The sequence below is a fragment of the Taeniopygia guttata genome, chromosome 5, assembly GCF_048771995.1.
Source record: "Taeniopygia guttata chromosome 5, bTaeGut7.mat, whole genome shotgun sequence".
Taxonomy (NCBI): Eukaryota; Metazoa; Chordata; class Aves; order Passeriformes; family Estrildidae; genus Taeniopygia; species Taeniopygia guttata.
Window position 1 is genome coordinate 2,162,189 of NC_133030.1, and position 15,265 is coordinate 2,177,453.

Here is a 15,265-nt window from a genome sequence, read left to right on the forward strand (position 1 = left end):
TCGTCTTCTCCCCCGTGTGGAGAGAGGTGAAGATTGCGCCTGAAAAGGTGCCAATGGAAACGTGGATATATTTGAGGCGGCCAAAAGAGTTGTAGTGTGTGACATCCATCTGCCACAGCTCCAAAGCTCCCAGTCCCCGGGGATTGAGCCCTGATGCCACCGGTGGAAGGGCAAGGGACTGACAGCTGGGGCAAGTGGCGAGGATGGCCTTGGCCTGCTCTTTGGATATCTTGAATTGTCTGGCAAGGGCAGGAGCGTTCTGATGAAAGAACGCATGGCTGAGCCTTGCTTGGGCGAAAATGTCTGGGATGGTGTTAGAGAGTGAGTGTACAGCAGAGGTCGTGGCAACAGTGGCCATAGCTAAGTGGTCTGCCCTCCGGTTACCCTCAGCGATGGCTCCTGGCAGGTCTGTGTGCGCCCGAACGTGCATTATGTGATAGGATTGCTCGCGGTGGGAGACCAACCAGATTAATTCCGTGAGCAACCCGAATAATTTCTTGTTTTGAATTTCTTTGAGCATTGCATGTTCTGCTCGCTCTGCTATCCCAGCCACATACGCCGAATCAGTCACCAGATTAAAAGGTTGTTGAAATGTTTTGAATGCTCTCACGACCGCGGCAAGTTCTGCGATCTGGGGGGAACCCTCAACTATTTGGATGTCAGACTCCCACTTCTGACTCTCCGGGTCCTTCCACGTGATCACTGATTTGTGGGATTTTCCCGATCCATCAGTGAACACTGTGAGAGCATCTTTGATCGGTGTTTTACTTTTGTACGATTTTGGGGCCAAATAGAAGGTGTCCTTGAATAGCTTATGCTTCGGATAATGTATGGAAATTTGGCCAGGATAGCTATCTAGAGAAATTTGGAGATTTTCATTTGTTTGCAACAGTGATTCCAATTGCTCCAAATTTAGAGGTACATAGATGCACGCCGGATCGCACCCTGCGAGGGTCCGGAGGCGTTGTCGGCCTTTGATTATGAGTTTGGCCATCAATTCTGCGGGTGTGGAGATGGTTTTCGGGGGCTGGTGCGGAAGGAACAGCCACTCGATGATAAGGAGTGGGTCCTTCCGGCCTGCATCCCACTGAAACAGCAACCCATGGAAGTTTGGGCACTTACCCAAGATGGCGAGGGGGATGGGAAGGACCCGGTCCACACGGTGCGCCTGGCGGGATCCGATGGCCTCCGCAACTCTCTCCAGGGCTCGCTTCGCGGCGGGTGTCAGCTCGCGTGGAGAAGCCAGGTCGCCGTCTCCTCGCAGGAGTTTGAAGAGGGGCGCCGGCTCCTCCGTGGTGAGTCCCAGGAGAGGTCGGATCCACGTGATGGTTCCGCAGATCTGCTGCAGATCCCGCAGGGTCCGTGGGTCGTCTTTGATGGTGACAGACTGGGGCGCGACGGTCCTTCCCGTGACCGTGATGCCCAAATACTTCCATGGGGCGGAGAGCTGGATCTTCTCCTCCGCAATCTGGAAACCCGCGTCCTTGACGGCTTTGATGGTTTTGTTGAGTGCTGCGCGGAGGTAGGTGGTCGTCTCCGCGCAGACAAGGACATCGTCCATGTAATGAAGGATGACGGCTTCGGGGAAAAGTCGGCGGATTGGCGATAAAACCTGTGCCACGGATGTTTGGCAGAGCACTGGAGAATTTTTCATTCCCCTGGGGCAAGGTGGTCCATTGATACCTTTTATAAGGTTCCGCCCGACTGATGGATGGTATGGAAAAAGCGAACCTGGGGGCATCTCCTGGATACAAGGGGATGTTAAAAAAGCAGTCCTTGATGTCAATGACTGCGAGCTGCCAATCCCGGGGAAGCATGGAGGGTGAGGGAAGCCCAGGCTGGAGGGGGCCCATGTCCTCGATGACATCATTGACCCTGCGGAGGTCTTGGAGCAGGCGCCACTTGTCTTTGCCTGTTTTTTTAATCACAAAGACAGGAGTGTTCCAAGGGCTGGTGGAGGGTATTAAATGCCCAAGGCGCACCTGCTCTTCTACAAGTTCATTGAGCGCCTTTAATTTCTCCTCCACAAGGGGCCACTGATCCACCCACACCGGAACATCGGTCTTCCAATTCAACGGTGGGGAGGTGCGCTCCGCAGTGGCCCACACTAAAAATCCCACGCAGGGCTAGGGATGTCAAGGCGGGCACCCCACTGGGACAATACGTCCCTGCCTAATAACATGATGTTTGATGACACAACAAAGGGCCGAATGGTGGCTATTTGTCCCTCTGGTCCCTCCACACTTACCAGGCGTCGACTGCGCATGGAATTGACAGCTCCGCCCACTCCGGAGATTGTGCCGCAAGGGGGCACCAACTCCCAGTCGCGGGGCCACTTTGACCTGGGAATGATGGTGACATCCGCCCCAGTGTCTGCCATCAGGTTCATCGCCACCGACTTTCCCTGTAAAGAAATGACAGTCCTGATTATCGGTCTTTCTTTGGTAACATTCTGGGTGAGAAAAACGTGAATGTCCTGTTCCGGGTCCCGTCCAGAGAGGTCGTCCGAGTCGAGCAGATAGAGCAAGGCGAAGGGGAGCCCTTTGCCCAGGGTGTAAGGGGGCTCGTGGCAAATGACCGAGAACGTTACCTCGGACCCCGGCGGGACACACACCACTTCAGGGATGATGGAAATCCTGTCTGGTGTGTGCCTTGCGTCGCCGACGATGAGGACGGTCGCTTCGCCTTGGCAGTGAGGGGGCTCCAGGAACCCCGCGGGGACTCTCACCAGGTCCTCATCCTGGAAGGTGACGGTGACGGAGCTTCTGAGGACCTGGCGGCGGCCGGGATCTAGGTTGGCCGTTCTCCGGAGGAGGCGAAGTCCGTCGTCTGTGCTCCGCCAATCCTCCGAAACTGTCCCCTGGGCCATTGGTCCTCCCTGATAGTAGGGAGGCTCGGGCGCTGAGAAGGGCCATTTGATGTTCTCGCGCGGCCCCTCCTCGCTCTCCGCGGCCCGTTTCCCGCCGGCTGGTATGGCGGGAATGAGTTCCTGGGTGGGGGTCTTGGGGAAGGTGCATACGGGTGATGGCAGAATGCATCGGGGGGGCAGGGGCAGTTGGCTTGAATGTGCCCCATTTGGCCACACCCGAAGCAGCGCATGTTGTTTAAGTTCAGCATGGCCTCCCCCACCCCTTTGCTCACTGCCATGGCAACCGTTACCTCTGTAGATGTGGCCTTCACGCACGCCTCCACCATCTGGGTGATGGTGGGCTCGGGGTCCTGCGGTAACGCTCTTAAGATCTTCTTCGTCTCCGCTGAGGCGTTGGTCATTGCCATCTTTCGGAGGAGCTCTTCCCTTGCCGCAGGGTGCTCTATCTGCTTTTCGATCGCCTCTCTGAGGCGGTCCACGAACTTGATGAAAGATTCGTCCGGTCCTTGAAGTATTGGAGAGAAACTTTGGGAGGGAGTTTTGCCGTCTGGGATCTTCAACAGCGCGGCACGGCCAGCCTCTCGGATGTCATCGAGGAGCGGTGTCGGAAGGGGGACTTGGTAAGTGGGTGCTGCAGAGGCTCCGGCAAGGCATCAAAAACGCCGGCCCCGCACCCAAGGGTGGCATGAGACCTCCTCCAGCTCCGGCCTGTCCGCAGGCTGCTTGGCCAAACACCATCGGATCAGGTGCTGGAGCTCTGGGGAGAGAAGCCAGAAAGCGTCGGTCACCGGCAGAGTCTCCTGCCCAGCTGCCCCCGTCACCCGCAGGGCCCGGGCCGTGCCAGGCTGGGCTCTAGGCCGTGCCGGACTCCCAACCGGCTCTGCCCCGCGTGGAAGAGCGGCACGGCGGGATGCGGCCGCCTCCTCCGGCCGCCCGTGCTGCGCTGACCCCGTCGAGCTGGGTGAGGGCCGCGCCGGGCTGCGTGCCGCCACCTGCCAAAGCCCTCCGTCTTGAGGCCGGACACCCACCTGGAGAGACCTGCCGCTGGAAGAAGACCTTCCCCAGCACAATGTCAGGGTCGTCCTGGAAGGGGAGGCTGCCGCAGACCATGACGTACAGCAGCACGCCCAGGGACCAGATGGTGGCCGCGTGGCCGTGGTAGTAACCCAGCCAGATCCACTCGGGCGGGCTGTACGCGTGCGTTCCTAGGGGAGACAGGCGGCGCTGGCCGGGCGCAGGCTGCTGCCTTCCAGAGCCTGGCACCAGCCCCCTGGCCGAGGCAGGGGCTGCACCCGTGGCCACAGCTTCTCCCCGAGGCCACCCGCGTCCCCCAGCCAGCTGCCCAAAAGCAAGGAACCATTCCGCAAGGCCAAGAAGGCCAGCGGAGCAGCCCAGGCCCTTGTGGGCCCGCTGAGCCCCAGGGCCAGGAGCCGCTTTTGCCACCCCCTCTGTCGGCAGGGCCGGCAGCCGGCTCCTGGGGCACGGCATCCGCCCCGTGCCAGAGGGCAGCCGGCTGAAGGCCGCAGCCCGCGGCCCAGGAGGGAACGGGGCCGTGCAGTGCCTGGCACCGGGAGCAGGGCTCAGGCCATGGGCTCACCGGCAAAGCCCGAGAAGGCCCGCTCCTGGAGGAAGGTGCCACAACCGAAGTCGATGAGCTTCAGGTCGCCGCTCTCCGGGTCCACGAGGAGGTTCTCTGGCTTGATGTCCCGGTGCAGGACGCCGCAGGCGGTGCAGTGCCGCACGGCCTCCAGCACCTGGCAGAAAAGCCAGCGCGCCTGCTCCTCGCACAGGCACCCCTGCTCCTGCAGGAACTGCAGGAGATCCTGCGATGCCTGCGGACGCTCCAGCACCAGCACGAAGCTGTCGGGCAGCTCAAACCAGTCGAGGAGCTGGATGATGTTGTGGCAGCCAGAGCCCACCTTCTCCATGAGCGCCACCTCCATGGGCACGCGGGTGCCGTCGGGCTGTGAGGAGGAGAAAATCAGTGCCTCTGGCAGGCTGCTGCTGCTGCTGCTGCTGCTGCTGCTGCTGCTGCTGCCCTGGGGCCGCGCTGCGCCCTGCCCGGGATGCCCCAGTGCCCCCTGCCGCAGCCTCCCAGGCGCTTGCGCTTCCTCCAGCCCGGGGGATGCTCGGGGCTGCCCCTGCCCGGCCCCGGCACCGCTGTTTGGCGTGCCCAGGCCCGCGGGGCCGCGGCTCCGCTCGCTGAGCCCGGCCCGGGATTCTCCCTGCCCGCCACGCCCCGCTCTGTCCCGCTGGCCCCGCTCGCTCACCAGCTCGTCCCACTGCAGGACGCTCTCCCGGGCCACGCGTTTGAGGGCCACCTGCGAGCCATGGGGAGAGGAGGGCTGAGCTCCAGCCCTGCCCCTCCCCGCCGCTGCCCCTCCGCCCACGCCCGGCCGTCGCGGCCACTCACCGGGCTGCCGTCCGAGAGGCGGATGCCCGAGAAGACGGTGCCGAAGCCGCCGCTGCCCAGCTGCGGGCCCCACAGGTACAGCTCCTGCCGCTGCTCCCTTTGCCCTGCGGCCAAGAGCGAGCCATCAGCCTTGCGCCCAGGACCCGCCCCTCCCGCAAGTGCCCGCGAGTGGAGCGGGCCGGGCCCCGCGGGCCGCCGCGCTCTCACCCGCTTCCTGCTGCGCGCCGGGCAGCGGCCGCCGCCCTGCAGCCGCCGGGCTGGCGAGCGGCAGAGCCGGGCCGGGGCAGCGCGCACAGGCGGCTGCGGCAGCCCCGGGGCAGCGGGGCAGGGCGGCACCGGCGCTGTCCCCGGCGGCGTGGGCTGGGCTCTGCTCCTGCCGACGGCCGGGGCTGCAGCCCGAGGCTGGGCACAGGGGGATCCCAGGAGCGGCTGCAAAGCAGACAGGGCGTTTTCAAGCCGGGCCATCGGAGGCACTGGAAACAGCCAGCGACTAGGCTGCTGTCAGGGGCCCTGGCCTGGCCTGGCCGTGCCCCTCCAGAGCCCCGGGGGAGCCTCAGGCAGCTCCTCAGGAGATCTCACCTGCTACTAGAAAGCTCTTTCCGGCACTCAAGGGCTGTCTCGGGGCAGCTTGCTGCAGATGGAGGAACCTCCGTGGTGTCTGGAGGACCATCTCCACCGCCAGGCTCGGGCTGTGGCCAGCTGGCAGAACCGGCACAGCGTCCTGGCTGTCCTGGCCGCTGTGGGATGACCACAGCTGGCTCCAGGACGCTTGCTGCCCCGCCAGCTGCTCCTGAGCAGGCTCCCCTGCATCGGGCTGGGCTCCCATTTGGACTTGTGGGCTTTCCCCTGCCACGTCAAGGCTCAGGATTGCGCCCACGTTGTTGAAGTCTGTGAGTCCAAGGGAGCTGGGAGACCTGTCCACGGGCTCTGCTCCTTCCGCAGGCTGACAGGTCTCACTGAGCCTCTGTGAGGGATGGCGGCTGTCAGAGATAGCAGAGGCTCTTGGCAGGATGCAGGGCCTCTGACAGCCTGAGTTTCCTGCATGGATGGTGGTGGCTCCCCCCTGCTGTGCCATCCTTGCAGGCCTTGAGGCTCTCCCAGGGCTGGAGAATCTTGCTGGGAGCAGCCTCTGGAAGGGATGGAGGCTTCTGGAGGAGCTGGCTAAGCCACAGCAGGGCAGGTGGCCTCGCTTCAGCAGCTCCTTCAGTTCTTTCCACAAGGCCTGCCACATCCCAGAGTAGAGCGGCGCACGTGTCCCGTTGCCATCCCAGATCTGCAGCATCAGTTCCTGCAGCTCCCGGGCCACTGCCAGGCAGGGGCCGCAGCCGCAGGGGCTGCCCAGGGGGCTGGCGGGAGCACGTGGCCGCTTGCCAGGAGCAGCCCGAGGCCTGGGGAACCTGGGAGTCGCAGGGGCTCCTCGCTTCCTCCGTGAGCCTCTGGGCCGGGCCCCGGGGCGCTTGCTCCACATCGCTCTCCGTGTCTGCCGGCTCCGTTGTTGCCGGTGGCCAAAGGCCCACCAGACAGCCACGGCGGCCAGCAGCAGGAGAAGCGCAGTCACCAGGACGTCACCGTCACCCATGGCTCCGGCAGGTCCCATCGCGACTGCACTGGCAGCTGTGGGCGCTGGCCCGTCTCACACAGCGACAGCGCGCTGATGTCACAGCGATGTCACAGTGCTGCGGCCAGCACAGCCCTGGGACATCACAGCCCTGCCTGACGCCAGCACTCTGCCCTTTGTGCCATCACAGCCCTGCCTCGGCCCCGCCCTCCGCAGTGCCCCAGGAGGGATAAAGGGGCTCCCTATGGGCACTTGCAAGACCCAGCTCTTTGCCGCTTCCCCGGGAAGAAAATGGATCCTATCCCATTGAAAGCCAGTACATTAGCCCATTCTTCACCCAGCACACCCTGTCTCTATTTGTCTCACAGCTGGACACCTGCACCAGGTGTATTCTGTGAGGGACAGGATCAAAACTCCACTTAAAACCCTGAAATAGAATCTGCATTGCCTTCCCATCGTCCATGAGACCGGGTGACCTTCTGTTAGGGTGTGGGATTCCTTAAAATCAGAGGGTTTTGGGCACGTTGTAAAAGTCAGACCTCAGAGACAGCAGGATGGTGATTTAGAGCTAAGCAGTAGCTATAAGATTGGTCAGCAGAAAAATTATACAAGAATGTAGAAAGTAAGAACAAATAGAACTATGGTCTGTGTATTAACGTCTGGGTAGAATAACTTCCTACGTTGCAGAAAAGTATATCTGGTGAGATATTAGGAAGTTCTAAGCTTAATAATGGAGCTATGTGCATTGTATCTTAAGGCTTACAGGCAAGTATTGTATTTGAAATAAGCAAGCATTGTTTTAACCAAAGGTATGTGTATTTATAGTGATTGGCTAGAACTACTGTCAATATGCTTTTGCTTTGTGTGATTGGTCATAAAGTTTATAAAGTAAGTTGTAACATGAAGTTCTTGGTCTGTTGCTTGGGAATGTGAGCTGCTGGCATCTTCCCATTGTCATAACCATGTAATGAGACTGATGCTAAAAAATAAACAGCTTAAGTCGCATACCACAGCAGTCCTGTCCAGTTTGTGACTTGTATAGAGCCCCTGGCCGGCGATAATATAGCATTCAATATTTTTATACAGCATGACTTCTCATTACCTAATAAAATGATTTGTAGAAATGAATTGGAAAACAGGAAATAAACCAAGACAAATATTCAAGCTATAAAAGATGTGAGTTTTCTCTCACAGGTCAAGATTTTCTTTGTATTTCAGATGAAAAATATTAGGAAGCTAAATGGTCACCCATTCTTTTCAAAAGTATCTGGATATCCAAGAGATATAAATTTCGGCAGGACTTGTATGTCAGGTATTCCTGAAAACCTTGATTTCACTGCTGCCCGACCTTGATTCAATCCACTTAAATGCAGCTGTATTCCAGGTGCTCAGTGAAATTCTCCATGGAATGCATATTGTTTAGAAATCATCTGCAGAAAAAGCTAGATACATCTGAAGATCTTTTTTTGGGAATGGCATTTCAGTTCTTTGTACAAACACACAGATGGGATTTCTGCTGTCTTCTTCAGGCCACTTCCTCCAGAGACCTCTCTATTAAATCTCTCTAGTTCTACTCTTCTGGTGATCCAAAGTCAGCACTGGCATTGTCCAACTGCATGGAATTACTGCATGCTACAGCCGCGCACTGAGGGCTTCTGTGTGCAGCGTCATGTAAGCCGTCCTAATGTCACCCTGTTGCTATCAACTCAGCTAGCTCAGCTGGCTGACAGTTGGATCTTAAGGGACAAGAATGTGCCCTGATTTTGGAATACAAATGAGGTACTAAGAAGGAGGCTGGAGGATTTCAATATTTCTGCCTCCAGCTTAAGCAACACTAAATCTTGGTCTTTATCTGAGAAATTATGTGAATTAACCCATTTGGCATTCATATGCCAAAAATGCGAGTAAGAACTGTCAAAAATGGAATAAATCCAATCATCACTTTATTAAAAGAATTCACTTGAAGAAGTCAGGGAGAAGGACTAATCATGCAAATGTCCTTCCCTGAGAATCATTCTGTATATTTGCACAGCTCTCTTCTTATATTCCCATCTAATGCATTGGACATGTCTACTTGCGATGAGACAAATTCTTGCAAAGCTTACCAGATAAACCACGTGTTCTATTCAAGCAGCAAAAGATTTCTTTCTGCTTGGATTTGCTAATTATATTTAGACTTAATGGTCTTTTCCAACCCAAGTGATTCCATCATTCTCAAAGTCGCACATGCTACTTGTCCTGCTTTAGGGCAAATCTGGGAGAAGACATCTGAAAGGGGACACCCCCAGAAAGCCAACCCACATGGCCTCTCCCCGCAACCGGTTTGGGAGAAATTTCCTGGGAGAGAAGTGGAAGAAACCTGTTGATTTAACAGGAAAAGCACTCCCCAGCACAAAAAATGAACACTAGCAGATGACAAAGCTCATTTGATGCTCTGAAGAGATGACAAGGTCAGAAAGTCTCTCCTGTGGCTGGTCGCTCTGTTATCAGTCCCTGCGGCACTGGGAAAGGCTGCTGCCCAGAGTAGGTCACCAAGTAAAAGCTCTCACTGCTCCCCGAGTCCCAATCCGGGGCAGGTTCAAACAGGTCCAAGAAAAGGGAAAGGAAAAACAACTGTCCAGGGAAAACTTCTCTGCCTCAGCAGCTAAACTAACTAAAAAGCAAAGAAGTGCTCTCTTCTGCTCCGTCCGTGCCCAGACAGCACAGTCCAGCGCAGAATGTGGAGGAGTGTTGCTTGTAGAGGAGTGAGTGCAGTCTCTGATAACCAACTCCGTGCTTTGTCTTCTCCTTGCCTTCACTCTCAGAACCAGTCTTGAAGGCACAGAATATAATAGCCAGCATCAACAGAACAGACCGCTGGGGATACAAGCATCAGAAAGTCACCCTGGGACACTGCTCTATTGAGAGATGTCACCAGACTATGCTAAGACCAATTTCCGGAATTACTAAGTCTAATTCTGTAATCACAGTGGAAAGCTGAGGAGGAAACATCGTTCACTTCAGTTACCTTGTGGCATGCCAGTACTTCCTTTCAATCCCAATGTTTTTTGGTTTTAATCCCATGACATCACAGGCATAACTAAACATCTTTGGAGCAGGAAGGAAGATATTATTCTTCTCATGATACTGATGGGTAAGCTGAAATGCAAAGCAGCTTATTCAAAGTGAAGAAGCAATAAAGTCAATTGTAAAACTCACCACAGTTTTGTTTACTCCCCTAAATCCTTACTATCCCAAAAGACGAGGACAGCTTGTGGCTACTTAATTTTTTCCTATACCTACATGGTAGAGGAAGGAAAAATGATCCGAAACAATGGTAATCCACAACAAAGCATTCTTGGCCTCACGTTCAGGTCCTGCATAGCAAGCTCTTCACCTGGTAAAGTTATTCCATTGCAACAGTTTGGGGAGTATCTTAGAGGGCTGGGTTTAAACCATTAAACCATCCTGATGATTCAGGAATTCAGTAGCAATGAGAAAGTTTCCAAGAAGATAGTACTGTGCATTGATTTGCATCTATGACAGACATATTTCTACAAGACAGAAGGCTGTACTACATATGGGTGAAGTGGCATCCTGTTGCCACTTTTTTCTGGTTTTCTGTTTCTTTTGAACTGCTTTCTTACCAGATTAATGAGCTGAACTACCTCAAAAAGGAATCAGGTAAGTGCCAGATCTTTCAAAAAAGAAACAAAAAACCACAAACAACTCCCCCCCCCCCAAAAAAAAAAAAAAAATCAAATGCAAAATGGCGATCTATAAGTGCATTTGAAAATAAAAGATTTTTCTACTTTTCATAGATACATGGCGTTCTCTAGAATATTATTGCTCCAACGTTTTGTTTTGGCTTTTTAAAATTCTGAATTTTATGGATTCTTTTTGGCCATTTTAGTAATGAGATTTTTTGATATGTTCTTTCAAGCTGAAATTGATTCTAGTAGATAGAAGCACACTGGTAGGTAAAAGTAGACTAGAAAAGAGAACATTCAGATATTCAGACTAGAAAAGACAACATTCACGTCTTCCCATGCAAGCAACTGAAGAAAGCAGGCAGGAGATTGTCAGATAACATGCTATGGGAATTGAAAAGAATCTGTCCTTATTTGAAGCAACTGAGAAACTCACACAAGGAAATACAGGTCAGACAGATGAAAGGGTCACAGATGATGTCAAATCAATACATTTAATGCTTGAATGAAACAAGATTTCTTGAAGTACAATCTTATAGAAGAAAGGTGAATTTGCAGAAGCAATTGAACTGGGTCTGTTTTAACTCAACTGAGGATTCAGGAGGGCGATCTTGATATGAAAAGGATTTCAAAACATACAAATACCAAGCAGATCTGAAAGATGTCCCCCTAGAACAGCCAGACTGGGAGTTGTTCACAGATGGAAGCAGTTTCATGGAGGACGGAATCAGACACGCTGGATATGCGGTAACAACAATCAGTCCAGTGGTAGAGGCAAAAGCATTGCCACCAAATACATCCGCCCAGAAGGCAGAACTGGTTGCTTTAACCAGAGCACTAGAATTAAGTGAAGGGAAAAAGGCGAACATATGGACTGATTCAAAATATGCATTTGGAGTAGTGCATGTGCATGGGGCCCTATGGAAAGAACGGGGCCTGTTTTTGTCTCAAGGGATGCACATTAAACACCAAGATGCAGTTCTGCAGCTGACAGGAGCAGTACAAAAACCTGAACAAGGGGCAATTACGCACTGTAAAGCACATCAATCAGGAAACTCCAAAATTTGTGAGGGAAATCGAAAGGCAGATTGGACAGCTCGACAGGCTGCTCGAAAGGTGCAAACAACAATGGCATTGGTCCCTTTAAAACTTAATGTATCTCAGTTCCATTTACCTCCACAGCCGAAATATTCAGCAGAAGATGAGAAATTGGGGCATTTACTGAATGCACAGAAGAATCCAGAAGGCTGGTATGTAACTGCACACGGACAGATAGTGGTACCCCCCTTGGTTGTGAGAGAGGTTCTACAAATTAAACATAACGGATGTCATTGGGGTGCAGAGGCATTGGTAAAATTTCTAAACCTTATTTGGTCTCAGTACAAATGTTAACAATGGCAAAATCAATAATGTCAAAGTGTGAGATTTGCTTGAAAAATAACTCAGTGGCTAGACGACAGGCACAACTAGGAAGGGTTCGGGTAGGGATAGAACCAGGAGATTATTGGCAGGTAGATTTTGTAGAATTACCAAGAACTCGAGCATACAAATAATTGTTAGCAGGGGCTGATACATTTTCTGGATGGCCAGAAGCCCTTCCCTGTCGCACGACCCAAGCAAAAGAAACGGTTAAGTGGTTACTACAAGAAATCATTCCCAGATTCGGGGTGCCTCTAGGGATATCATCAGATAGGGGACCCCATTTCATAGCCACGGTGGTAAAAGAAGTAAGTAGGTTGCTGGGAATACCTTGGGCCCTCCACACACCATGGAGACCCCAGTCAAGGGGACAGGCGGAGAGGATGAATCAGACACTAAAAAGGCAGATCAGTAAAATATGTCAAGAAGCCAAACTGCAGTGGCCACAGGCTTTACCAATAGCATGGCTGCATCCACATGCTAAATGTAACTGCAGATGTAGAATATGACATCAATCAGTTAAAACAAATAGAGCGTGAAGTACAAGAAGAGCAGAAAGATTTGGCTACGAGCTGGTTAGACAAAGTCTTTAAAGGGTTAGGGTGCAATGTGAGTCCATGGATTAAGTCTACCATTGAGAGTGTAATAATCCTATTAATTGTGTTCCTAGTAATTTGGTTAGTCTACAGTGTCCTAAAAGGAGAAATACGGAAGAGGACATCCTGGAACCGGAAAATAATCAAGGCACTGACACGGGACCCACACCCGTCATCCTCTGATCCTCCAGTCCATGACAACGTTCACCTCAATCCTGGATTTGAAGAACATCATGTATAAACTTAGAAACTAAAGACTGTATCAAGTGAAAGTATTTGCACTTATGATGAAGTGAAAATACTTTCAAAGGGGGGAAAATGATAGTAAAAGGGTTTTAAAATCATGGGGATTAAGGGTTAAAAGGAAAAATAAGCTTAGTAGGCCCTGGAAAAATAAACATCCTAAGCACATGGAGAACTCGTACTTGCTAGAACTGCACTGTGTAGCTAGTACATGATAATTGATATAAGTGCCAGATGTGACGTTTGCTTAGTAATTAAATATAATTACAGTTTAATCAGAAAGAATAATCCTGAGAAACTGTGGTCAGGGACCTAAGAAAGATCACGATAAACTCATGTCAATGTATACCATAGAACAATACAAGTTTAATAATTAATGTGTAAGTTCTATAACGATAGAATATAAGATACGTTCAGCTGGAAAGCCATGTCGGAGTCAGATTTGGGTTTGTACCCCGACTCCCAGAGCTCTTAATAAAAGCACCTGCATCTAATCATATCCCGCGACTATGTGTGTTTCCGAACGCTAACAGCAGGAGACTTCGACCTAGCCAGAACCTCGGTGAGAGGTGCTGGAGCACAGAGGGAGCAAAGCCTTTGGACAGGTGTGCCAGCTCCCTCAGAGCTGCTGGTGTCAGCGAACATGCTCCTCCTTGAGGATGCAGATGGCCAGGAAATGCCCAGAATTAAAAAAGGGAATCCAGCTCCCTTCCAGAAGATTTTCCCAGAGGCAAGTGTCCCAGCATCAAGTGTCCTGGAGCTGTCAGTTCCCAGTCCATGTTTCCCAGGATGCTGTGGCGGTGCCAGAGAGGAAGATGCTCAGCACAGTGCAAGAGAAGATCCTCCAGCTGCAAAGGCAAATGTTCCCACCTCCAGAGAATTGTCTGCCATCAGCAGTGCAGGAGCAGAAAGTGGAAGATCTTGAGACTTGGCATATATCTGGCAAGGGCCTCAATCCCTCCCAGTGCCTCAGGGAGAGCTGCCGGACTGCAGAGGGAGGAAGCCCTTTGGAAAGGTGTGCCTGCTCCCTCAGAGCTGTGCGTATCAGCAGGACCTGCTCATCCCCGAAGATGCAGCTGTCCAGGAAATGCCCGGAAGTACAAAGGGGGGCGCAGCCCTCTTCAAGATGTTCCTAGAGGCATAGGCCCCAGCAGTGTCTTGGTGCCACCAGTTGTCAGCCCATGGCTTCCACAGAGCTGTGACTGTTCCAGTGGGGAACACCCCATGCTTGGCAGCAGAGGTGATCCATGTGAAACCAAGGAAGTTCCTTCTATCAAGGGAGCTCCATGGAGATGGCCTCCGCCTTCCAGGAATTTGTTTAAGGAAGGAGGTCAGATCTTCTTAGGAATATTGGTGTTAAATAAATCAGGATTTTCCCAGAGAACGGTCTGTGTGTTCCCACTCTTCTGGGTTTGACTGGTAAAGCCAGGGAATCTCAGAAAAACGGAAAGCTGGACAAGACAAGCGCAGGTTCAAACCAATGTGGTTAATCAAGTGTTCTCCGTTTATTCAAGATAAGGTGGTAGTTTATATAAGCTTCCACATAGTTTACAAAAACAAAAACACTCTGATTGGTAGGCTAACATTGTTTACCTTTTCCTTAAAACGGCCTACACTTTACACTATAAAACCTATACTAATTCACACCCAAACAACCTAGTGGTCCCCCTCACACCTTAAGACATTTTCTATCTGCGCCACAAGCTCTGAATTTCTAACTGCGTCAGAGGCTTGAAGGCCCCACCAGGCCTCAATCTGAGGCCTAGACTGGAGTATCTCAAATTTCACAATTCATGTCCTCTTTCTCTCAAAAATGCTGAAACAGACTGGTATTCCTTTCTTCCCAGAAACTGGCACAGTGCTGGGTTTGGATGCTGGATGGGAATGCTGTGGATCACAGGTGGAGAGTTTGGTTGTTGCTAAGCACAGCTTGTCCACCTCAAGGACTCTGCAGGGTCCCAGAAGCCACTCCATGTCCCACGCTCTGCCCGCGAGGAGGTGACAGAGAGCCTGGAGGGAGCATGTCCAGACAGCCAAGCCGGACTGCGCAGAGGGATGTTCCAGAGCACAGCGTGTCCTGCTGAGTCTGACAGCTGAGGAAGCTGGTCAGGAGAGGCTGATCACTGGTGGCATTGATGGGGCATGAGGCAGAGGGTGCTGAGCACTTTTGTTGGGCATTACTGCTCAATCCTGGGCTTTGATCCTCTGGCTCATTTCTCCCCAGCTTCTTCCTCCTTCTTGTTTGTATTCAGCTTCCTGGTTTTCTTCTCCTCCTTCTCCAGGTCTTCTTCTCTTCTTCTCTTTCTTATCTTTTTTTCCTTTGTTTGTTTTTAATCCTCTTTTTTCCCTTTTTCTTTCTTTAGCTTTTTTTTCCCTTTTTTTCCTGCCCCACTGCTGGAGGCTGAGCTCGCCAGAGTATGTCTATGCGTCCTAGAGCCCCTTTTGGCATCTGTATATCCCTGAACATCTCCATCGGAT

The 15,265-nt window shown here is 52.6% G+C and overlaps 1 protein-coding gene across 1 annotated transcript; it reads right to left on the reverse strand.

The window, feature by feature from the left end:
* Positions 1 to 2,118: 2,118 nt before the first annotated feature.
* Positions 2,119 to 5,790, reverse strand: LOC105759261 (serine/threonine-protein kinase pim-1-like). Its single transcript, XM_072929422.1, has 5 exons — positions 5,283 to 5,790; positions 5,140 to 5,190; positions 4,467 to 4,833; positions 3,898 to 4,074; positions 2,119 to 3,626 (listed from the first exon to the last, which is right to left on the reverse strand). The coding sequence occupies exons 1-5, from the start codon at positions 5,745 to 5,747 to the stop codon at positions 3,523 to 3,525; spliced, it is 1,164 nt and encodes a 387-aa protein (XP_072785523.1). The 5' UTR covers positions 5,748 to 5,790; the 3' UTR covers positions 2,119 to 3,522.
* Between the last annotated feature and the right edge of the window lie 9,475 nt (positions 5,791 to 15,265).

What these genes read in the sequence shown, in the direction of transcription:
- LOC105759261 (XM_072929422.1), bottom strand. Translation starts at nt 5,747, where the DNA reads ATGGCCCGGCTTGAAAACGCCCTGTCTGCTTTGCAGCCGCTCCTGGGA. An exon ending in TCCTGCAGTGGGACGAGCTG is followed by an intron (nt 4,834 to 5,139) that starts GTGAGCGAGCGG and finishes TCCTCCTCACAG; the next exon opens with CCCGACGGCACCCGCGTGCC. An exon ending in CCAGCGGCAGGTCTCTCCAG is followed by an intron (nt 3,627 to 3,897) that starts GTGGGTGTCCGG and finishes TTCTCTCCCCAG; the next exon opens with AGCTCCAGCACCTGATCCGA.